The 25,392-nt window shown below is 38.1% G+C and overlaps 4 protein-coding genes and 1 pseudogene across 4 annotated transcripts; 1 reads left to right on the top strand and 4 right to left on the bottom strand.

Annotated features, from left to right (window-relative positions):
* Positions 1-665: 665 nt before the first annotated feature.
* LOC141839868 (protein SOSEKI 3-like) lies at positions 666-4,215 on the bottom strand (annotated as a pseudogene).
* A 1,895-nt stretch (positions 4,216-6,110) lies between these two features.
* On the top strand, positions 6,111-9,440 carry LOC141838646 (superoxide dismutase [Cu-Zn], chloroplastic-like). Its single transcript, XM_074726183.1, has 8 exons — positions 6,111-6,400; positions 7,254-7,315; positions 7,393-7,432; positions 7,657-7,752; positions 7,849-7,880; positions 8,037-8,112; positions 8,208-8,261; positions 9,239-9,440. Exons 1-8 carry the CDS (start codon positions 6,169-6,171, stop codon positions 9,286-9,288), a joined length of 642 nt encoding a protein of 213 aa, XP_074582284.1. The 5' UTR covers positions 6,111-6,168; the 3' UTR covers positions 9,289-9,440.
* A 1,478-nt stretch (positions 9,441-10,918) lies between these two features.
* LOC141838575 (uncharacterized) lies at positions 10,919-15,373 on the bottom strand. Its single transcript, XM_074726087.1, has 5 exons — positions 14,638-15,373; positions 14,357-14,542; positions 12,175-12,918; positions 11,961-12,099; positions 10,919-11,791 (listed from the first exon to the last, which is right to left on the bottom strand). Exons 1-5 carry the CDS (start codon positions 15,121-15,123, stop codon positions 11,358-11,360), a joined length of 1,989 nt encoding a protein of 662 aa, XP_074582188.1. The 5' UTR covers positions 15,124-15,373; the 3' UTR covers positions 10,919-11,357.
* Positions 15,374-16,049: 676 nt separating this feature from the next.
* LOC141838576 (uncharacterized) lies at positions 16,050-20,000 on the bottom strand. Its single transcript, XM_074726088.1, has 5 exons — positions 19,878-20,000; positions 17,276-17,390; positions 17,088-17,177; positions 16,401-16,499; positions 16,050-16,318 (listed from the first exon to the last, which is right to left on the bottom strand). Exons 1-5 carry the CDS (start codon positions 19,943-19,945, stop codon positions 16,217-16,219), a joined length of 474 nt encoding a protein of 157 aa, XP_074582189.1. The 5' UTR covers positions 19,946-20,000; the 3' UTR covers positions 16,050-16,216.
* Positions 20,001-21,122: 1,122 nt separating this feature from the next.
* On the bottom strand, positions 21,123-21,932 carry LOC141838419 (RING-H2 finger protein ATL1-like). The gene has a single exon (XM_074725894.1). The coding sequence runs from the start codon at positions 21,930-21,932 to the stop codon at positions 21,123-21,125; it is 810 nt and encodes a 269-aa protein (XP_074581995.1).
* Positions 21,933-25,392: the final 3,460 nt, after the last annotated feature.

Below are 25,392 nucleotides of genomic sequence, written 5' to 3'. Positions count from 1 at the left end.
CAGTTATCTTAAGGATTAATCAGATTGTAATAATTATTATTATGCATCATAAAAAGACAGGTTTAATTAATGCCCAAAGTCTTTAAGGCAGATTAAGATTAATTATCCATATCTTCTTTCTATATTTTCCACAATAACAAATGTCCTTTTAAGTTTGAACTGTTTGTGGCTGGTGGCCTCACCAATATAGGGACATATCATGAATTCACAATGCAAGTACAGAAAAAAAGAGCATGCAATAAATAAGAAAAACACACTAAATTGTTAAATGTAATTTATTGATTAGACCCTCAGTAAAAAAAAATGAGCATATAGCCAAAATGAGGACAGTTGAGGTACTGAGCTATGAGGAGAAATTTAGTTGGTTGATGTCTTTAGAGGTCTCTAAACAACTAAAAAAGATGCTAATGATGCTGTAACATTGTCTACTTTGGCATCTATCTACATGGCCAGGGCCATGCTTTGGACCTCCTCATATTAAATATGATAATTTCTAACCTTTTTCCAACAATCTGAAGTGTCAGTTAAATTCACAGCTTGTTTCAGGTGAACAACCTGCAGAAGAGAATTGCACTTGATTCATAACCTATCAAAGTGATAGTAATACAGTCTTCTAGATTTTGCAGAAGGACTAAGAAAATAGGGATTTAGATCAATCACCACGATATAATTTACTGAAAGAATTGCTTCATAGATATCATACAGCCTATAGAAACTACAAACTATCACAAATAGGCTCTAGAATTACTCTTGGATACAAATTCTAAAAGATTGCAACAATCTTTCTAGTGTTTTACACTGTACAAAATCTCAAAACAGTCTTGTAGCTTGTGCTGCTTGTTCTTCATTCTGGAAGCAACATAACTGAGTGGAAACTCAGTTTGCTGATGTGCGACGCATGGACTATTCTTCCTGTGCAATTGTTTCGAGATGGCTTAGAAGTTCAGATGACATTTATGGAAAAAGGAGGTTCCTTTTCACGTAGGGAACTATAAAGTTCCTTTCAAGTGTTGTTCAAGTGAAGGCAACTCAAAACAACTAGAATTCAATGGAAAAAGAATTTAACTTTAATAAATGCCACAGACTGTCTTCCCTCCAACTACAGCTGGTAAGAAAACAACTGATTGCGAAATGAGAGAGACATTAGTAGATCCTGTTGTCAATCAGGACTACCTTCACTATCGTCACTCCGAGATCCAGATTGAATGATAACTCGAGCTCCTGAAGTTAGCCTGAAGGAACAAAACAAGAAGAATGAGGGCATGATAATCATAAATGTCAAGTGGCAGGGAATGAGGGCAATACAATTCAACCTTTCTTCAATTTGAATAACCGTTTCTTGGCAAGGAGTCCTGTTTCTAAATGACTCTAACCTAGCAGATGTTCCATTTATTGAGGAACTATCTATAATCCGTTTGCTTCCCCCGTTTGATGAACTGAGTGGTGAGGATTTGGAAATATCTGGCATGGCAGGAGATGTCCTTGTATATAAAACTGGGCTCACTGCTAATTCATTCTGATTGTTCCTTGAATGCTTGGAGGTTGCAAGTTTGATAGTCCTAAGGAGATACTTAGACTGAGATAAATCAACAGCCTTTTTACCATCTCTTCTGGAATTATAAGGCATGTCAAGAATTCTGCATTGGAAGTTTGTTTACTTCTTTTATATACATCTCAAATTAAATAACAAGGGTGTTATACATCATTAACGTAGGATGGTACAAGAACAACATGTTAAATTAGAAAAACAAGGGTTGGTATTAAATGTCAAGCCTTTGTGCCACCATTTCTTGCTACTGCACAGAATGATACATATGAGATTGTGATTCTGTGAATTTGTCAAACACGAGTAGCTTTGACATTGTAGATGCTAAAAGAGATCAGAGATGAATGCAACACAAATTTGAACAAAAATCATGATCTAAATGTACTAAATCTACACAGTTGGGTAACAGATGATTGTGAGATGGGTATCTAATAGACAGATCAGAATTTGGGGTTACCAATCGCTACAATAACAAAGGGATCAATTTGACAGAATAAGAACTACAAGTTGAAAAGAGTCCTAGTCTTGTTCTACAAAATCAGGAGATGTTGCTCTTCCTGGTATAGCAAGAAAAAATTTCAATTACCATCTTCTCAGCTAAAAATGACTCTATGGGACAGTTGGCAACCTATTAAGCTCCTAAGCTATGAAGGTATTGTTTGCAACAAGTAAATAATCATAGCCTAAGCAAAGAGGAACAAGCTAATTGGCAACAACATTTCCATGTGAGATTCAAACTCAAGTAAACTCCAAAGTAAACATACTTAGTGGCTTTCTTATTCAAAATGAAAAATCAACACTAGAAATATCTCACTCAAAAAAAAAAAAAACAATCTTGAGTTCAATTCTGCACTACCTGTCCTCATCGATTGATGAGGATTGTTTTATACCAGGAAGTCCGTCAATTTCTTCATTGTATTTGGTTTCAATCATGCTCCTTCCAAAACTTTCGTTCGGCTTTAGCCCCTTACCTATTTCTCTTTGGCTCTCTGCAAGGCAGTTTATCTCACCCATAACAAGTGAATTGGTAGATAATGGCGAGGTGAAGTTCATATTGGTCATCCTTGGTCTATAAGTTGGCACAAATCCAAAGCCATAGTGGTTTTTAACAGTGGTTGACCCACAAGTGATCAGGTGCATAAGCATACTTGTGGTTTTAAGTTTCGGTCCACTCAGGTGGAAATCTTCCTCGCCTTCCAGAACACTAAGATTATTCCTCCTGTTCACTTCATCTCGTATCAAGGATTCTAACGTATTCATCCTCCTAGAAGAAATATCACTTGAAATTGTTGTTGCTGGTGATCTCCCAACTATAGCAATCTCAGGTTCCAACTTAAAACGTAGAGTCTGCTCATTTTGGCTCTCATTGTAGCCATTATGTGGAGAACCATCACTGAAAGAGACACTAACATTTCGCAGTTTATTTTTGGTTCTATGTACATCTCCATCCTCAGTTTGGGTTGAAGCATCCTGAGATCCAGCCGCGGGCTTGCAGATTTTGTACTCGTCTAGGTTCGGGGAACCCACAGTCGAATGCGGGGCACTTCGACCACCAGGCTCTGGCGAAAAGTTCCCCAAGGAAGCCAATCGATGAGTTGAGGGGAATAGCTCAGCCTCTTGCATAGCAGGGAGAGGTGGTGGATGTTTAGGTGATGGTGGGGGAAACTTTGTGTCCTTAGTTACCAACCCGACCGAGGATGGAGAACAAGAAGCTTCTTGGACCTTATAACTGCTTGGTGATGGATCCTCAGGAGGTTGCTTCAGATTCTGAATTTTAGCATTGCCCATTCCATGATTGTTCCGATCTGAATCAAACAAACGCATTATTATATCCGGCCATAGAACTGTCAAATTTAGAGAAGGATACAAGTCTGCAATGTACCTGGAGGGGTTTGATCCATGAGCTCGGAACCCTTGAGCACGTACTCATTTCCCTGTGCCGGCAGAATCAGATCGTCCACGGAAAGATCATGCCACACGAAGCCATTCTTGTAGCTCCTGCACCAAAACCCAATCAGCCAGTTAAATTCGAGCAGACTAGGGTTCTCACAATCTCAAATTTCGATAGCTTACCTCTTGCAAGACCACGAATACATGGCGGCCATCCCCTTCCCCCTCAGCACATTAAGCCTCTCGATCACATCTGCAAAATCAAACACAAAATCGAATGAAAATTGCCTTTTTTTCCTAAGAAAAATAAAAAAAGAGCATTTCCTCATCCGCTCAACAGAAAAGAAAGTTCCAATTTTTACCTTTTAGGTAGAGTCCCTCGGGGGAGCAGGGGGGACTTCAATGAAGTGAGGGTGCTCGAGGTGTCGATTCCGACAGAGGTAATAGACAACCGGAATCTTCCCCCCTTGCTGGCGCTCCTGCGCGTGGAGGTGGTGCTTCGGCGGCGGCTCCGCCCACACTCTGTTCCGGTCCGGGCTGACCTGCGGCGCGTACCTCCTCATCCTGCTGTCCATTGACACGCTCCTCGCTTCAAACCCCTTTCTCGTCGTTTCCCTCACGCCATGCTTCAGGAGCTGCCAATTGGTGGAATTGGACGGAGAAATCGACAATGGCTGCGAATTAAGAGGGATCGAGGAGAGGAGGATGAAGCAGAAAGAGGAGAGGAAGTATAAAATAGTGGAGGTGAGGCGGAGGAGTGGCGGAGGAGGATGAGGAGGAAGTGGACTGGTGGTGGTGGGCAGCTGCTCGCTGTCGCCTTCTTCTAACACGACGAGGGAAGAGTGAGATGAAATGTGATTTATTATTATGGGAGGGGACGATGTAATTCTTCATTTATACACATGCAATTTAATTATTTATATATATGTAGTTTTTAGGAGTTTGTTAAATCGACAAATAGGATAATATAACGAAAATTATCAAAAAATTATTAATTTTTTAATATTAAAATGCTTCTAACGTTTTTATTTTGTTATTAAAACTAATTTTAAAAACTAAAAGGAATTAGAAGGGATTTGTGGGGCTAATTAAGCTTTTAAATTATAAATTAGATGAAGACAAAAAACAGATAACTAATAAGATTCATGAAAGCGATTGGTACTGTCATGTTTGGTTAATTTATTTGAAAAAATAAATACTTTTTAAAAAAGTTTTGTCTCTATCTCATCATAAAAAAATTAGCCTTGATTATTTTTACTGCTGTTTTTTTTGAGATTTAGTATATTGTTAAATTGCTTTTTAAAGATTTAAAATTCAAACCAATATTAAGTATTTCGATTTCGAACCAAGATCGAAGCTCTTTCAAACAGAGAAATAAATATAATAATTCAAAACAATTTCTAACACGAGATTTGTATTCATTCTAACATGGAAATCTATTAATCAAATTAGGTGATGCACAACCCGACAACATAATACAATTGATCTGAAACATAATTTACGGAGAAAATTTAAAATTAAATATGATACTGTTTGTGATGTCATGGTTGTCTTATAGTGATGTCATTCCTAATTTTATTTTTATTTTTTATTTTTTTAATGTAATATGCCGTTTTACGGAATGATTGAACTAGTCAAATGAGAATTTTTCATCGGTCCTCAAAGGTAAATTCTAAAAGTGTCATGGCAACTGACCTTTGCAATTTTCATCATCCATGTAAGATTGTTCCAATATTAAATCGAATACTCTCCACGAAGATAAATTTGTGAACTATTCCTCCATTTGGTACTTGACCCATGCTCGCCCAACTCGAGTTTTCTAACACATTTAGCACTAGTGCATGCCCCAGTAGAAGATTGAACTATAGTGCTGTAATGGACATCCTTACTACTACATTATGTTCGAGGTGTCATTTCTATTTTTATTTTTTTAGCTGACATTAGACATACAATCTTTTAAGTCGACTCATATTGAGGGTGGCTGATTCATACCTACATAAATTTTCCATAAATCATCAAGATAAATAAAAAGAATATAGATAATCAGTATTCTTAGATCTATTATCTTACGAGAAAAAATCTCTATAAATTCACTGTAACTGTAACTGAGTCTTATTGTTGATGGGCCTAATCATGGCATCGTACCTAGGGATGTCATCCTTATTTTTACAGTTTGTGATGCCATGGGCCATGAGTCTCTTGCAATAATTGAACAAGATAATTTTGATGATTTTAGAAATGCAACTGACCAGGCAACAACTCATGAATCATTGTCCTTTTGCTTCCTCACCAACGGCAATCTCTCTCTTTCCCATTCATTATCTAATGAACCAGTGGAGTTGATATTTGTCAAGAAGAAACTTGATTATTTAACTTGGAATAAAATAATATTTTTCAAAAAATATTAAGGTTCTTTTTTTTTGTGTGTGTGAAATACTGTCTCTTTTAATATTTTTCGATGATTTTCTTATGGATAAAATTAAAATATTTGTTCTCATATATTCTTTACCTTTTCCATGGGAAACAAACGGGCTTTGGTTTAACAAACTTGAGAAATCCAATAAGACAGCCCATTTAAGGGCCCATAACTAAGCCCATTAATCAAATGAAGCTTCACGAACTGCCTTATTGGGCCTTCGGCAGTTGCCACGCCGCTTCTAGCGAAGAAGGAGAGAAGCTCTCCGCTTCTTCTTCCTTATCTCTTCGACGCTTCGCTGACACTTGCTCCAGCCATGGCAGCGCAATACCAAACCCTCATCCTCTCTTCTTCCTCCTCTGCTCGCCCTTTCTGCGCCGCCTTCCTCGCCCGGCCGCTCGGCCTCTCCCTTTCGACCTCCTCGCTCGCCCCCGGAGCTGTCGCTGCTAGGCGCCTCGTGGTCGTCGCTGCCGTCAAGAAGGCCGTCGCCGTCCTCAAGGGTACCTCCAACGTCGAGGGGGTCGTCACCCTCGTCCAGGAAGATGATGGTCAGTTAATTATTTAGCTCGGAGCTCGCTCCCTTGTTCTTATGTTTCTTTTTGGTTTTGGGGCTTAGGGAAAGGCTGGAGAGTGATTTTGAGTCGTTTTGAGTGAAATGTATTTGCTTTTGGATGCTGATTTGGATTCATGCTGGCTTGAAATTAGCTATTTGCAGAAAGTTTTTGATTTGTTAGATAATGAAATGAAGTCAAACATAATAAATCCCTGTTGTCTGCAGGACTCACTATCTCTAGGAGACTTTTAATGTATGCCAATTTATTATCGGATCAGAAAAAATGTTTCTTCATATTTGTTCTAAAAAGGGTCGACGATTTATAGCCAGGACCATACAAGTTAGTTGCGCTTCAAGTCAGAGCTGAATTTAAAGTTCTATATCATGAAAAAGTCATAGATTGAAATCCTTTGTATGCTCCGTGTTTTGTTTAGTAGTAGCAAGAATTATACTTGTTTATTAGATATTTAGATTTTTGTTTGATAGAGATGGTGCCCGAAATTTTCTACCTCGATACAACAAATTATATTTTCTCAAAGTTCAGTCCAGCTTAAGGCAGAAAAATTAACTGTTTTATAAATTAGATATGCATGTGTTTTCCAATGCTCAATTAGCTTAATAATGGAAAAACTGTTCTATCGGGCACCTATTCAGTTGGCAAAATGAGAAGAGTTGAGTTTCTTGTGCATCTCTTAGATTGTGAATCAGGACATGTCCTCTAATGATAGAAAGAGTTTCAAATATAAAGTTGTCGTACCATATTAATGCAACTTGTACAGAATTTGTTATTATCTTTTAAGTAAGATACATATTAATTTTTTAGTTGACTGCTTGTAATTCTGTGTTAGGTCCTACAATTGTGAATGTTCGTGTCACTGGACTCACCCCTGGACTTCATGGTTTCCATCTAGTGAGTTCTATGCATAGATACTTACACTTCACTTCAAAAAGTAAACAATAATTTCCAATGTGTTTTTTCTTTTGCAGCATGAGTATGGTGATACAACTAATGGTTGCATATCAACAGGTCTTGCTTAGCTACTCCTTGGACTCTTATTGCCTGTGTAATAGATTTCTCGTTTCTCTCTGGTCACTGAGTTCTTGTGGTTTTGATTCTCTTATGATTTATAGTTTAGCTTCCGTATACTTAATATGGTTTCTTAGTTAGTGGTTATATGTCTTTTTGCTCATTTGTTACCATCTCATTCTCATTTCTCATTTTTGTTTTTGAACACAAATCCACTTTAATAGGGGCTCACTTCAACCCTAACAAAATGACACATGGTGCTCCTGAAGATGAAATACGTCATGCAGGTGACCTAGGAAATATTGTTGCTGACTTTGAAGGTAGACATCCATCTATTTTTCCTTTACATATATATTTTTGATGAACTAATTGAGAGCTGATTGAGTTGCATTGTGATTGTTCTTCCGGTAATACAGGAGTGGCTGAGGCTACAATTGTGGATAAGCAGGTAACACTCTTGATTCCAATGTTGTTTGGTTCTCTACCATGCATTATTGTAGTTTCCATTTTTACTCTCTACTCAGCCAAATCCTTGTAGATTCCTGACTTCATGTTTTTTAATTTTTGCATCTTTTCCCATTTTTCCATTTCAATGAATGTGTAGATACCATTATCTGGCCCGAATTCTGTAGTTGGTCGTGCCTTCGTGGTTCATGAACTTGAGGATGATCTTGGTAAAGGTATTGGATATTTCTTTTTGATGATCTATCGCTGTCAAATTTATCAGTTCATGATCTCTATTGAATTTGGTCACTCTTTCTTTTAATTATTCTAGGTGGTCATGAACTTAGCCTGACCACTGGAAATGCTGGGGGAAGATTGGCATGCGGTATGTAATACACATTGCAGTTTCTTGCAAGAATGATTTTGTTGTTTTTTTTAAGTAGCAAAAAGTGCAAGGAGAATTAGTTTTAATAGTTGAATTGAGTGATAATTTTATGCTTTTGAAACATATCTATCACTACAAAAATTAGGATTTGGAGTAGTCTTAGTCTAAGAAGAGGCAATGCCATAAGTCAAGAGCATCTTCTACGCATTGATAGATATAATGATACATTGAATGTTGAACACAAGCACAAGTGTATAATGCCCTTTAATGTAGATTAAATACCTACTCAGTGAAATGGATTGCTAGACGGAGAACATGTGTAAAGTAATAGAGGGCTAGTTAATTAAAATAACAGAAAGCAACTAGACCGACCCATAGTTAGACAACACATTGTTGAAGGATATTGGATGTGCACTCACTTGTAGAACCTATTGAAGGCAAGAAATTTCTTCCGTTTGTGACATCTTGGGATGCATCCAAGGCAACTTAATTTTTTCCAGCAGAAACACTCTTTGACTTCACTTCAAGTCTGTCTTTAACACTACTTCAACCCACAAGACCAAACTCATTGAAACCAAACTCCACCTACCATCACAACTATCTACCTCATCCCAAACTTCCTTATCCATAAACACTTCCACTGAACCCGCAAGTAATTCGGTCAAATTAACAAATGTCTCAACCTCACCCATCAACTTTGGAGAGACTAGTTCTAATTCGGACGACTCCTGTTCCTGATCAAATTTCGCTCAACTTGACTCATGGCCATGTTCTCTCCATTAAGGGAAGGTATACATTCTTCAAGAATTCAGTTTTTTTTTTCTTTATCAAACAATTTTTACCAGGAACCAGTGAGATTTGGACGGAGTGCGCATTGAAGCGCTGCTGTTGATATTAATCATTAAGTGGATTGATTGACTAGCTCTTGCTTATCCATATGGACTTCCTGATTTAAGTTTGTAAATTTTTTTATGTAGGTGTTGTTGGTTTGACTCTACTGGAGTCAGTACTCGAGAGGCTTTCTTAGAGGCTTCGTGATATCAGAAATCGAATCTTGTTTTCATGTCAAATACATTGGATGAAGTTTCACAATTTTCAGGCATGTGGATTGGAAATAAATAAATCCTGTCTTGTCTTGACGTTGCACATAACGAGGCACCGAATGTATATGTTTGATCATTTGACTGAGTTACGTGGGGCTGCACGTCCAGTTGCAGTCTTCTGGTGACAACATTGGTGTGCCTGCTACTCCAGATTAACGCTGCATCATGTAGATTTTATAAGCGAAATAAGACCCCTGTTCTCCTTAGACTAAACCTAAGGTTTTTTTTTATAGGATTGAAATAAAATGGCTCGTGATTTGTTTTGGATTGGGGAGTTGGATTGTAAATAACACAAACAATTTGAAATAGTTGCCGAGATCCCTACGGCGTAAGGGGAATTGTGTAGAAAAGTTTCTTTAGATGCTCTGTCGTCACTGTTTCTCGAAAGGAGATTGTTTTAACACATTGCTTTTACTTTTGTCTAAAAGTGATTGTGCAGAATATTTTTTGAAGTATACTAAATTAATCCATTTTCGGGAACCGTTTTAAACATTTAATTTAAATATTTACAATTGTTTAATTTATTATCGTCAATTTTTTTTTCTTTTCCTATTCACAATTGTTTTTCTTCACACATAATTAGCCCTAATGATTGATACGTGTTATAAGAATTTGATAAGACATAAATTATTAACATTCAAATGCAATCTGATAGAATTTTAAAAGAAATGAAATGAATAAAAATAGACAATACGAAAATTAAAATTGTTTTTATAATAAAAAGAGTTTAGCAGAGTAGATAACTCAGGGATTACAGAAGATTTGTCCATTTCATAAAATAATAATAATTTTTTTTTAATAATTTAGATATTTAATTTTTTAAATTGATTAATCCTGCAGGTGACTGATTCAATCCCATAAAAATTTCTTATCAACCATCAGAATAAATTTAGAAATCCTACAAGTAACTAATTCAATTCTACGAAAATTTCTTATCAACCACCAGACTAAATTTAGAAAGTGCTTTGTTGGATAACTTTTACAGGTCATTCTTCACTGATGAAAAGTATACTCCACCTAAGTACTTAACCACAACTACTTCACTGATGAAAATTATACTCCACCTGAGTACTTAACCACAACTACTTCACTGATGAAAATTATACTCCACCTGAGTATTTAACCACAACTACTCCACTAATAGACTCAGACTCACGAATAATTGTACTTCGTACTATATTTACAATCCGATCGCTCCGCCAATGTATCCAAGCCCATGAATAATACTTCGTGTTATGTTCCATGTTTGCACATTGATCCGTGATGCTTTGCTCAGGTAGCAAAAATAAAAAACAAACAAAAAAAAAGGAAAAATATATACGACGGCAATGAACATGCTATCAAATTACGATTACAATTCAATAAATCATTCTCGAGCAAAATAGTGCTGCAGCACTCTTGATCGAAAATGCCTTAACGATGATTCCCTTTCGTGTACCAGAAAAAGTAGACTTTTAAGAAGAAAAATGATAGCGACAATGAGTATTAGTAGAAACTCTTTCCCTGCTGTAGCACAAGAATTTTGCAACAAATCTCAGAAGGGCACCACCATGGCACTTACAACGGTCAATGTTTTGATAACCAAATTAAAGAGCTAACCAGTAAAATTATTAACGTATAATTGCTTCCCCTGAGCAAAATGCCGACTAGAAAAATAATACATAGTCTAGGCAAAGCGTCAACTATTGGTTTCTTCTTCTTTTCATATCAGTTTTCATCACAATTAGTTTTTTGGATTCAACCGATAGGACTGCCGGTCCACTTGGGTTTTAAACCACTGATAGTTTAAGCTATAACTACACATCAGGGTTTGACAAACTAAAACAAACGCTCAAGCAGCCACAACAACGATATGTAGTGCGTCAGCTACTCTTGAGTTCTTGAATTGGCGTTTCAAGCGATGAAACAATTACTATTGTTTATCCGTGGCATTTGCAGATTAAAGAATCGGTGGCATTTGCGTTTCTTCAATTCCCTTACGGTCAACTATGAATCAGTTGTATAGAACCAACTTCCTTGCCATGTATCTCATTCCCACACCATAGGCGATTAATAGAATTAGCCATGAAATGAAGATCCAGTATAGACCCCCTCGGAGTGCCATTGAAATGGGATTAATCTGGTATTTTGATGTAAGATCACGGCCTGCAGTTTTTGAAACCATATCGTCAGCTGCGCTGTAGGAAAGGATGAAATGCACACGCCCGTCCTTCTGCAAGGGCCAGTTGGCAGCATCTTCAGGCATGATTGAACCATAGATTTGGATAATGCCTGCCGTGACATGGACCGGGCTAGCAGAGTGAGCAGCAGACAGCTTTCCAGGCAGAGAAGGGAACTCAGAAAATGGTGCCGGTGGAGAAATTGCACCTAGCACGCTCATGAGATGCTTCTTTGCAGTTTTGTTGCTAGGTTCTTCCGCATGGTCATCTGGATCAAAAAGTTTAACAATCAAACACCAAATAACCTAATATTCACTTAACGTATTGATAGTTTAACTGATCCGACAAACCATTGGCAAAGTAGATAATCAATTGTATAGGTACAGTTAGTATATTTGTTTGAAAAGTGTTGTCATTAAGAAAGAACACTATGGTACCTGGTTTTGACTTTATGACGATTTCCTTATATTCATCCCCAGACTCAACACGAGCAACAGAAGAACCCGAGGATGAGGCTCCATCAATAATAGTTGTATGTGGCACCATAGTTGTTGCCTTACTAGTTGACCAACCAACCTGTAGAGTAAAAAAGAATAAATTATGGTCTGAGTCTTATTCAGACAACTATATCAGATATGTACAGGATCTTACCTCTTCAACAAAGTCAAATGTGTCTGGTGGACTGATGCACTGTGAGCCAGTACTGCAACAGTGCAAATTATCGTTGGTTGCCTCAAAGTATGCTAATAAATTGTCAACCATCTCAAAATCAGATGGTCCCAAGGTGGGTGAGTAGACAAGTCCATTGATTTCTGTATTTTCATGCAGGAAAAGGTTATCACTAGGTGCATTACATAATGCCATTGTGTCTTGACTGGAAGGGGAACCATCATCTGCAGAATTCAAATTATTTGGTTGAACATAGATATTATCCTCTGGGAAGATTTGTTGTTGTTCTGATTGCTCAGCATCTTCACTGATAAAGTCAAAGTATTCCTCAACTTCAAGCATTTTCCGTAAATTGATATTCTCATGAATCGCATCCATGTCCTGTGCATGGCAAGTCTTCATAGGATAATTATCATATTCCGGATACGCAATATTTGTGACATTTATGGTATCTGCAAGATCACTCAACTCCACATATTCTTCCTTGATATTTTGATTATCTTGGTTATGAATACAATCATCAGCAGGAGGATGCTTCTCCATTTCATGAGCAACAGCAGGTACACTCTGCTGCCTAGGCTCATCAGCCAAGTTGGTAAAATTATCATCTTCAATTATTTCATCCGGGAAATTGGCTGCATCTTCTGCAAGGCTACCACACTCCTTCCTGTCTAAATCTGCTGTAAAGTTGGAAGCATTCTCCTGTTGATTCTTTGAGTCTTCACTCTGAAAACAATTGAAAAGTGCAAGCTATTTAGTAACAATTCATTATCAAACCCATTTGGAAATTGAGATTGACACCTCATTGAGACTATTTTAGACAAGCTCCTGTGAGGGAACTTTTGTCAGAATAATTTTGTGGATAACAATCAACATGGCAACCAGTCATATCCACAAATAAATTATTAGAACAAACCGCTACATGCATCATTCATACCAATTGCAATGGTATTAGAAAGATGTGGCCCCATGTTATGCTGATGTAGGCACTTCCACATGAATAATGCTGAAGCAACAACACGTGTAGACAAGCAACTCATCCCTTGATCCCACAAAGTGAGTTATTGTCTGCACACCAGTAAGACGGTACTAACTATTTTCGGTGCTACATTACTTTTCTAGCCATTTATTTATATATCTAAGGGCATTTCAGCAGTGGCACCAACTCATTTAGAACTCTTTAAATAACTGTATTTTTGGTCTCTCCAGCCGTCACCCTTTTAACCCCAACGGATTTGTAACAAATATATAATGGAAGAAAGTCAAAGTAATGTTTTTTTCCCATAAACAGTCCCTAGTAGTGTTTGGTTTCAGAATATCAACATTTCAAGACATCTAGCTGATTTTTCACTTTATAAAATGTACAAGAAAAAAAAATGAACTCAAAACTTAATACTTCTATCATTGTAAGATATAACAGTGCAAAGCTTGACAGATACTTGAATGTGGGGCTTAATTTGAAATAAACCGACACAGGCTTCTTCTTAAAGTTTCCAATTTGTGGTTACAAGCATATAGGCAGACATAAGTAAATGTTTAGCATCAGAGAATTGCCAAAGCATCTATGAGAGTCAATCTTGAAACTAATAACTTAATTCAGAAAAGTGCTGCTTTTGGAGTATCCCACAGACTCATATAAATCAACAATTTGAAAAAGGAATGTTAGATAGATTCTGAAGCCAACAGTGATCTTTGTCCAATCAGGCCTAGAAGCATGGAGCTATTATGTAACAGCATGCTGTTACAGCATGGAACTAAAACAGCATGCTGTTTCTCGCTGGAATCAGCTTGCAACAGATGAGACAAAGCAATAGAATGTAGGACAAGAAGTTAACTCATGATTGTTGAACTAACAGACAATGCATTAGATAAATAATCTAAAAAAATGATTGCATAACAGCAACATAAATAATCTAAAAACATAAAGAGAGAGAGAGAGAGAGAGAGAGAGAGAGAGAGAGTTAGAGGGAAGGGGGCTAAAAATTGAGAATTTGTCTCGATTAAAATCTTTACATATATGTAGAAAAATATGTTATCGAACAAGATGAAATTAATCAACAAACGCATGTACCAGACTACATGATTAACAGTACTACAATTTATGTTATAATTCTACAGCGAAAGATAAATATCCAAATGAAAACGAAGTAACTAGTACTCGAACCTGCATGAAATCGCTGAGCTCAAAAAATTCCTGTTCTGTGGCCACACAATCCCCATTATCTGGCAACAAAACGACACCGTCTGCCTCCTCTTCCCATTCTTCTTCAAGAAACGGTGCTCCATATTGAGCCCCGTTCATTGGCCCGGAGCCACTCTTTTCAAAGATCCTGCAAATAACATAAGCGTCCTTCCCCACCCATGACTCTTGTTTCAATACTTGGTTCAATCAAAACAGTTTGATTCCAATTCTGGAAAAAGGAAAAAAAGGGATCGATTGCTTACCTGAGAAATTCCAGTCTTGATCAACTCCTCGTCATCGAGACGGTACTCGTGCATAACCCAGTTGGTCCTGGTGCCTCGGGGCGCCCGGCCGCCGTGGAAAACAAGCGTCTTCTTCATGCCGATCACGCGAGTGCCGCGGCAGACGGGTCGGTCCTTGCCGGTGGTCTTCCAGTACCCTTGAGGGGTGGCGCGGTTGGTCCTCGATTGGTTGGAATACTTGCGGCCAAGGGAACTGAAGAAGTACCACTCCTTGTCGCGGCTGCGGATCCGAGAGAGCCCTGGGAGCTCCCAGGGCTCGCACCTGTAGAGGTCGACCTCCGCGACGGCATCGACGCGGAGCGGCAGCCCGCGAACCTTGCGCTTGAGGTAGTAGGAGACGAGCTCGTCGTCGGTGGGGTGGAAACGGAAGCCAGGGGCGAGGCGGGACGCGGCAGCCGGCGGAGGCTGCGGCGGGAGATCGGAGGAAGACGCGACGTCAGCGTTCATGAATCGGAAGGAAGCCGGATCGATTTGGGGAATGGATGAGGAAAAAAAAAAAAGTCGAGGGTTCCGTCTCGATCAAAAAGGAAAGAAATAAAGGATTAGAGACACAGCTTCTAGAAATTTCTCATTAATTATCTTTGATCCTTGATTCCTGTGAGGCTACGAAACCTGTTGTCACTTAATTTCTTACGCGAAATTGTACGCGTACCATCTAAGGTTCTTTCAGATGCCACGTAAGAGTTGGCTTTAGGAGTCGTGATCCATTTGATGATCGGTCAGATCGGAGCAGTGCAGACTTTTTCGCATTTAAATTTTTATGCGACGGCACTAGGGCGTGTTTACTTGGGGGGAGAGTACCTTCCACGGAAGTATACAACAATTGAGGTAAAATCAGTAACTTTCCTGCCGCTCTATTTACTTGGACGGAAGATGCCAAAAAAAAAAGAGAGAGAGAGAGAGAGAAAGATTTGAAAAGTAAGGATTTTGCATAAAGGAGCTGGAATATTTCTTCCTTCTTTGACAAACTCCTGACAATGGGAAAAGAAAGCATTGGTTATGACTTGGATATGTCGATACACGAGACCTGAGAAAGAAGACATACTTGCAAAAGTGAGTTGCTTTAACGCAATCAAAGTGGATAAGGAACCGTAGATTTTCGATGCGATCTGCGGAAGGGATCTCTAACAGAGGGGCACTCAACGGAACCGATTAGTCCGGTACAATTCTTTTAAATTATGCTTGTCGACGAAGAAACGATTGCGATTAGTAGTTGAATGAAAAGTGCACTTATAGAGGAATTATAATATATCAAAATCATCAAAAGCCCAGAAGGAAGCTCCATGCTAATGTTTCAACATTTTGATTGTGAGTCAATGAGAAGTGCAAGAACAAAGCAATACATGAGAGTAAATTAAATGGTCGATATCATCTAAAGGGTCAACACTTGAGATAAACTAAACGAGAGAAAAGGAGAAGGGAAACTGGTACGAATACAAAATGTTGTTGTTGAAAAAAATCTAGGAGAGTGTTTTACAAGGACGTGAAGTTCACACACCTGGTGCACTTCTGTTTTAGGTTCCACCAAAACCAGATTCCGTCAGAGGGTCTTCGATTTAGGGACCTTCTTCTTGGGCTGCCGCCTGGGAGTCGAGTTCTTCATGCCGAGGAAGAAGAGTAATGCACCGGCAAGAGCCAAATTCTGCAGCAAAAAATGGAAGCTCGATTATTTGGCAGATGTGAACAACCTCACACACAAACACACACACATGATATGATTGAACCTGTGTGAACTTGGTAAAAAGTTCTACGAACTCTGGCTTTTGAATATCATAGTTGTAGAAGTCGAACAATATTGGAGTCACAAGAGTCAAGTAAAGCAGCTGCAAGAGAGACAATGAGTCGGTGGTTATCACAGCAACAAAATCTAAAAACCTCACACAGAGCTATGATACTAATTAAATTGATACAGCACAGAGAAACATCTAATAGAGAAATTAAAACTCCCACAAGGAGAAGACTCTCATGAAGATTAGTAATTTTATTAACTTGAAAGATAACTTATAATTGGGGTTTGAGGTCTTTCTCATAGAACAATTAAACACTACATCTTAATTAAAACAACTTGTAAAATTTAAAACTTTCAAAGTTTAATCATATTGTAATCCCAATTTTAGATCGCATCAAATTAGACCTATATTTTTTAGATTACATCACGTCATCAACAAATTGTGTTAATCTCATCTATTTGGGCTCAATTATATTAATCATGTCTTTTAAGGAAAAAAACTATATAAATAATATTCCACCATTGAACTAGTACAGCCTCAATGAGTTGCTGATAGAATTATGCAGTATCTAAATTCTAAAGTTATCTTCAAATCCTTGCTATCAATCTGGTCCTTGTTCTGGCAATGGGAAACAAGAACCAAAGGCTATAATACTGGCAAACGAAGAGAAACATTACTAACCAGAAGATACGCTCCGAAGGAACTGCTGAAGATGAATAGAAGACCACCAAGGCCTTTAAGAGCTATGGCAGCAGAAACTACATGTTTCATCTGAAGCAAGGAGAAAAGGTGCAATTTCCTGAATATTAATCAACTATCACTTGATCCCTAAATACCGAATACAAACATGTAAAGGAGAGAATTCTTACATCAACTTCCGGGAGTTTTATTCCTAGATGTGAGGTGATATGATTCGCAAAAGTATTATATTTTGGAGCAAGAAGCTTTGCTGCTGGCCCACCATCAACTCCAAATTCAATAACCCTGAAAACAAAATATCAATACCTACCAATTCAAGGATTAAAAAAAAACTGCTACAAAGGAAGAGTATCCTTTGTAAATAAGTTTCATCAGAAAGTTAATCACCTACCAAGTAGTTACCAGATGGAAATGCAGCGATTAGACTATGATATGTATTTTTGAACTAGAATCAAAGTGTAATACTCAAATTAATCAAATCAAATAACTAAGAAATTCTAAGAAATGAAACCAACATGTAGATAAATGACTACTATATAAGGAATCGAGACACAATAAATTAAGTATGCACAACCATTTAAATTTTAGCAGTAGACAATGTTTGTAAAATCAATAGTATCAGTACAAGCCATTTTTTATGCTCCATGTACAAAAACTAAGAAATCCTACAAACTATAAACATGATGAGATTTGTTTTGCAACCTTCGGTGTGCTTAATCACCACCATATCTTTAAACAAATAATATGAAAAAAAGAACACAGAATCTATGAAAACTGAAGAATAAAATAATGAAATAAACTAAAATCCAACAGCCTCTTGCCAAAGGCAAGGTAAGGCTGCGTACAATGGATCATTTCCCCGGACCCCGCATGGCGGGAGCTTCGTGCACCGAGCTGCCCTTATAAACTAAAGTCCAACACTTTTCCAAGATGAAAACTAGAGCCTAATGGACAAGTTGGTCTTTGATGGCAATACATGGGCATTAAAAATTTGATAATGGAATTTCATCGATCACTAGTTTTATTGACATGCCCAATCCATCTTAGCAAATCTGACTTAAACCCACGTGGATGTATGCAAAGAACAATGTATCTCACATTGTATATAGATAGTAAATATTAATTCCATCAAGTACTGAAAAAGCAACACCAAAGAAATAATTAGATTCATAGATCTTGTTATATAACTTCATAAAAAAATATAAGATGAATTTTGCCCTTACATAGCTCAATCAAGTTAGCACACTACTATTTTTCAAGGTATAACATAATCTCTTTGTAGATCAAACACAAGTTTCATACTAATATCAGTTTATTCTCTTTATAAAGCATGACAGACGGGTGAGCATGTATATAACTAGCGAACGTAGTAAGTGCAAAAACATTAAATGGTCTTAAAGATGTACAACGTTATTTACAGACATTAAAATAATACATTAAATATCCAACCACTGCATAACAGTGAGGTGGCTGTAGATTTTCTAGATGAAGGTTGACATGTGTCCTCTTAATTTGGGATTTGAAATTTTGGAAAATTTTCTCTAGTTGAACCATCTGAAGAAGCAAGATGGTTGCTGGACTGACATGAATAGCTGAAGCGATGATGCTTCACTGTCTTATTCTCCTTAGGCATTCAAACAAATTAAGAGAACTCATCTAGGGATTAGTTTTAGTTTCGATTTTTTAGGTCTAGAAAATTTACTCTTATGCCCAAGATATTTACCACAGGATTTGGTTTTGACTTTGGTTTGGATTGAATCCTCAAGAATTGACTATGATTGGGATTCAAAATTGATCTCGACCTTCATTTGACTCTTACTAGTTAACCTTTTAGACATTGGTCTTGTATCTTAATGAATCAGAGAACAAGATAGACTATAATCTTAGTTTTTGATCAAATTTGGAGTAAGAAGAAAGGTAAACTATCTACAAGGTTACAAGCAAGGTGATTTGGTAGCTCTCTCTAAAGGTGGTTCCTCTCCAATGGAAGATCAGAAGTGACAAATCTACTAAAACTGACACAAAATGAGAGATTCACCTATGAGAGATTCACACCCCGCCCATTGCAACGGGATGTTAAGAAATTTGTTATTATTTAGGATACAAAATGACTCAAGATTGGTTGTACGGTCATATACAACATTTCTTATACAAGACCATTTTTTAAAAAATAATAATATAAGATTCACTCAGCGCATCAATTACATTGTACTATGACAATAACCTATCTGTCATCATTTAAATCTGACCCAGATACGGAAAATGATAATGACTATTTACCTCCGCTGTACAAAGATCAATGACAATAACATCCAAATTTAGGACCACAAACTAGAATCAAAAGAATTACAAGAATAAATAAATTTTATGTAAGGCATTCAAATATATCACGCACAATGGGCGACTCGATTTTTCGCTGAAACATATCTCATGTAACAATAACCTTTAAAATGCAAAGTTTCGTCTGCCCAGTATGTGGCACCGACTGGCATAATCACAAACAGAATCTCCTTAACAGAAATCAATTTCATATCAGAGCAAACAACAAGGCAGGCATTAATCAAATCGGAAACTTGATTCCGAGAATAATTATAGAGAGATCCAACAAACAGATCGACCGCGAGGTTATGGAACTCCGACCCTAGAAGAAAATTTATCACTAGTAAACGTGCAATATCTATCTCTGAGAGCAGAAGTAGCTACAAGCACCAAAAACGAGCAGATCTGAAGTCAAAAGAAAGGGCCAAAGAGTGAGAGAAGGCAGAAGCTTACTCCTGGTAGACGGATAAGAGAAAGACAGAGGCGAAGAGGACTCTCCCCGCGAACGAAACGAACCCCATCGGTGCGTCAGCGGCTGGAAGATCGATCGCCGGCTTGGGGGAGGAAGAGCAGATGGTCGACGAGGAGATCAATCCCTCTCCCGTTGCGTCCTCCGCTTTATTGAATCGAAGGCCATCGAATCACGGAATTGCCACTGGACGCGTTCAACGGTCGAGATTCGCAACTCAGTGAGCCACACACCGTGCCTCGATCTAACGGCCACAACGCCGGCGTCGTTATATCACTGCACGCGTTATGGATCCGGTCACACCATATCGAATGGAATCCGACCCGTTAACCATGAACTTATGGACTGCGTCGTTGTCAAAGCCCAAGTGGGCTGGCTGACATGGGCCGAATGACTCTAATACAACCGTCAAATCGGATTCGGTTCATAATCTGCACACATGGAGCTCAAATCCGACCCGTCAACTCTCTCTCTTCTCTCTCTTCTCGATGCTAACCAAGGAAAAGTGTCGAAAGGCTTCCATGGCTTTAAAAGGACACTGTGCGAGCTGTCTTTCTGGATGAGGAAAAACTTACTTTCGATGGCCTTTAAGTGTCCTAGAAGCTTGTTCTGTTTCTTCCTCGTATCACTATCAAGGCTTTGATCGCAGAATAGTGTTAGAGATGGATATGTTTGAGAATTGACAAGAAAGTCATGAGGTGGAGGACCATAAGCAGGGACAGAGACATTGCGGCATGTTGTGGAGATGAACCTTTCAGTTTCCGCAAAAATTTTGCTGCCACTTGCATTGAGAGTGTCGAAATTTGCGTCTCTGTTTCAACATTTTCAGAAACTGCTGCTGGTTAAATTAATCAGGAAATTAAAGGAATTACAAGAAGAAATGTTCTTGTATTAGTTTATAATTCAACTAATGGTCGAGAGGTAAGCATGGTCACTTGCATTAAGGATGACTCAATAGGTTAATTAATTTTTTTTATTAATGCGCCAAGTCTCTTCTCTTTCAAGAGTTGTACTGATGCATTATTTTTTTCTCAAGTACTGTAATCAAAATCCATTTTTTCCTTCCACCAAAAAAAGAAGAAAAAGTAGAAACTATGATCTGAATTTTTCGGTAGATCGATCATTTTCTCATTAATTAAATCATTCTGCATTCTAATTTCTGAATTTAATTCACAAAAACTACGTAAACCTGCAACGAGGAAACAGAACAGAGCAATCTGCGCCAATGATCACAATTCCATTTGCAGAGGAAGAACAGAATTGCGCGAGTTCCAACCAAACGACAACAAAGATCGCCGGAATCTTCCGCCGCCGCTGCTGCTCCCCTCGTGCGAGCTCTGCTGCAAGATCCTTTGCAGTGCCACGTGGAGTTGCATATCCCCTGAAGAATCCACCGAGAAGGACCTCCTCATGGGTTGCAAACACAGCTTCTCCTCCTCCTTCTTCCTCGCATAGATGCACTCGTCTCCTCTGCTCCCGAAAAGCTCCATCTTTCTTTCTTCGTCTCTTATTTCTAGAAATGCATCACGAGGATGACTGAATTGCGGAGCCAATGCCATGGCGAGAGGATTGAATGGAACCGGAGGAGCAGTGATGCTGGCCCTGCAGAGCGGGCAATTGGCGTTGAACTGAAGCCATGTGTCGATGCAGTCTATGTGGAAGACATGGAGGCAGCTCGGCAGCAGCCTGATCCTCTCTTGTTCTTGGAACTCGCTGAGGCAGACGGCGCACTCTGCGGCACCGACGCTTAGCTGTCGGTAACGAAACGTCGGAATTGCCCGAATAGTGGACTCGGCGAGCCCGCGTTGCTCGGAGGCGGATGAGAGGGAGGGCGACTGCCGGCGGCGGGAGGAGTGGTGTGTGTTGAGGCAGCATTTCATCACGAAGACGTAGTAGCTGAGGAGGAGGAAGGAGGCGGCGAGGATTCCGGCGATGGATATGGCGACGATGGGGAGGCTGGCGATGGGCAGCGGCGGTGGCGATGGCGACGCCGACGGAGCAAACTTCACCGGGGACGTGTGGAATATTTGAGAGCTCATTTGGAAGTGCTCCAATTGAGCTACCTAGAACTAAAACTTAATAGATTAGTATGAAAAAAAATAACTTGCAAATTAATATCGATAACAAAGAAGAATTCCGAATTGAAATCGATGGGAGAGACGGTGTCAGAGTTCAAGCGGATTCTTGAAGAAGTGAAAGGTGGGGAGGATGAAGCAGGATTACACCTCGAGTGCAGACTTCAAATGAAGAGTGTTGAATTAAAAGAAAAAGAAAGTTGGATGGTTGGATTACACACTTTCAGACTGCTCTTGATCTGTAGATCTATTCCTTCTTTTTTTTTTTGGTGTAATTTATAGATCTATTGCGTAGTAAAAAACAAAAACTGGAAAAAACTTCGCAGTATCACGATCTGACTGGATTAACCCGTACGTCATGGCTGGTTTTATCCGGATCTAAGAAAGTCAAGAATGTTTGTGCTTGTTGATAATAGTGTTAAATACCCGGACGAGCAGCGTTCAATGTCTACTTCATAAATAGTTAATGGATGTTAATAGATGGTACAGTGCATAAGGCAATTATAGTGTTCTAATCAATGAACAGGATTCATGCAACTTCGAGTGGATATAGTTACATTTAATTTTAAAAAATTGGAATTATGAGTGTTTTGTAGGAGTAGTGTAATTAGACTAAATCATGGACCTGTGGTTCTCATGAGTCATAGACAGTAGTATTTTGCTCGAGATGCTTGAGAATGGCAAATGGAAATGCAGTAAGAAAAGTGAAAAATAAAAATTAAAAGCAAAGAGGTCAAGTAGCAAGAAGAAAGCTGCAAGCTCTGTGATCAAACCTTTTGTTTTCTTTTATTTCTTTATAAATTTCATCAAAACCAAACTTTTAACAAATTAGAGAAATTTAATTGAAGGTTGTTAACTGAATTTGATGCGACTAGTGTTTTGTTTGCTGAGATCTCTTTCAGAAGTTTGGTATCTACTCTGACATATTTTCAGCAATTCTCTACTTGCTCTGTCTGCTGATAACTGGCTGCGCTGAGTGAATGTGTTAGGAAATACTTTTGTTAGCTTGGTTATATATAATATGAAGAATTATTCATTCAGAGGTTAAAATTATTTTAGCCGATGTAATTCTCCAAAAACAAAGCCTGGTGAAAAGGAAGATTTGATTAGCAGACAAAAAAAAAAAGTCTGTCAAGAAAAGAAGCAACACAAGATTAGCAACCACAGGTTGCAAACTCTGACATGATGATGCAACGACATCAACAGCAAAAACCAAAAAAGGTTTTTGATGGTGTGTTAGCAAAATTTGAGCAGGCTACGATGTCTATGAGATGTTTTTTATCTCTTTCACTGAGGCCATTTCTATTCATTTCTGATGTCAGCGTTCAGTAAGTAGTAGATTTCTATTCAATTCCTTTGTGATTTGGACAGGTAGTAGTGAATTGGGATCAGATCAGCGAAAGGTGGGGAGAAGTGGACAGGGTTTAGAACATGGAAGGAAAAAGGAGGAGGACGTGCATGATGTGATGTGGTGTCTACGCAGCAAAAGAATCTGTCCCTGAAAGAGAGGTGAACTCGTCATTTTAATTACCTGTGCTGTGACTCTTGAGACCCGTTCATTCTGTTCTGTTTGGTGTAACTATATCTGAGCATGTGAATGTGTGTTCAGAGGAAAGTATAATGAAGGAATACTCATCATTTAACGTATAAATACAATGAATTATGGTAGCATAATGTATGTATACACACAGAAAAGGTGGTCGGTCGCGTAAGAAGGAAAGGATGAAAGAGTTTCACTAGAAGTAGAAGAGGAAAACAATTTGTGCTCATTTTAAGTACAAGCAAAAGTAAAAGTAAAAGTGACTTTGATGAATTCACATATCCAGAATTAGTCGTGAATTTAATATTGCCGACAATTTTATAGTCCGTTCCTGAGCAGCTCTCACTGATGGATGGGTCTTCGGCTGGCGTACGTCGGCCATTAACTGTTAAGAGCATCCGTAATGCTCACTCATTAATAACACTCTAATATATATTGATGAAAAATATACATGTGGGGTTTCAAAATCGAGGGACGTTTCGTATAACACTCTTTCACATTAATTTACTCATAACATCCAAGGATGTTATTATTTACACTTTATTAACACGTTACAGATGCTCTTAAAGTAAGTTAGTCATCCGGCCCATTCTTTTAGAGGGCCTTGATGTTTGCTTTGTTCTTTTTGCCTTAATAGAATACAATTTAGATGGGAAAAAAAACACTTTGTCGGCGCACTTATGATTTATGCACATGTGACGTGACATTTAGCTCAATTATTTATTTTACACGGAAACGATATTGTTAGTTGTGAAATCAATTAGCCAAAATTATTCTTTACATTAGTGAATTTCATTCATTATCATGTTTATATTTGATACTACATAATAATCTTGGATTATGTTCTTTTTGCCTTAATAGAATATAATTTAGATGAAAAAAAACAGAAGTGCAATATTTAAAACGGGAAAATTAACAAACTGAATGCAAATTTTGATTGAGAGAAATAATATACGAATTGATTTATTTACAATAATAATTTAAATAAAAAATATTAATAATTTTAAATAAAACAATCCATTTTCTAAAATTTTATTTTATATTTTACAATAATATATAATTTTTTATTTAACGTAATCGATATGATAAAATAACAACTGGCGCGCCAGGAGAAGGAAGGCGTCTCTTCGACGCCCTTTATTATTCCATGAATTGCTCAGTATATTCCACCTAAAAAGATTCCGTTCAACCGTTGATGCGTTTAGTACAGCATTTCTTGCGTTTCCATCTTCTCATCCATCATTGGATCCTCTTCCCGAATTCGATCATCCCGTTGGCTTCGGTTCTTGGATTGGATTAATCGCAGAGATTCATTTGGTTAGTTTCACGCAAACTTCTCCATCGTTGGTTGATCGATTCTTGCTCGCTTTTCTGATTCTGTTTATATTTGCCTAATTTCAAACTTTGTTCTACTGTTTCTTCCTAAGAAATTGAGTGCCCAAGGTTACACTTTTAGGGAACTGAAAACCTTAAACACTTTCTATTCCTGGTCGAAACCTGCTGATCTGAGTTCTAGTTTATGCTCTCTGTTATCTTCCGTTCAACTCGCCAAATTTGCTCAATTCAATCTGTTCCAAGTTTTATTACAGAGATTACTGACCTTAAGTTGTAATCCAATTGGTCGATCGATTCTTGCCCACTTTCTGCAGTGGCTTGTTCTTAAGAAAAACGCTTTTTTAGTTCCTCATTTTGCTGTTTCATTTCGATTGCTTCTTAGTTTCTACTACAAAATTTGTTCTTGTGTTTCTTTGAAAGAAACAGTATCAAGATTTTGTTCCATTCACTGCATTTAAACTCACGACTCTGTTCCAAGATTTGCTATAGAGATTGATCGCGTTTAGCATATCAAATGGTAATCCAAATTGGTCCATGAATTCATTGAGA

The sequence above is a fragment of the Curcuma longa genome, chromosome 11 (genome assembly GCF_044706935.1).
Source record: "Curcuma longa cultivar G26 ecotype Majalengka, Jawa Barat chromosome 11, ITB_CL_G26_1.1, whole genome shotgun sequence".
Classification (NCBI taxonomy): Eukaryota; Viridiplantae; Streptophyta; class Magnoliopsida; order Zingiberales; family Zingiberaceae; genus Curcuma; species Curcuma longa.
The sequence above is the reverse complement of the archived record's forward strand: the minus strand, read 5'-3'. Positions and strand labels throughout refer to the sequence as shown.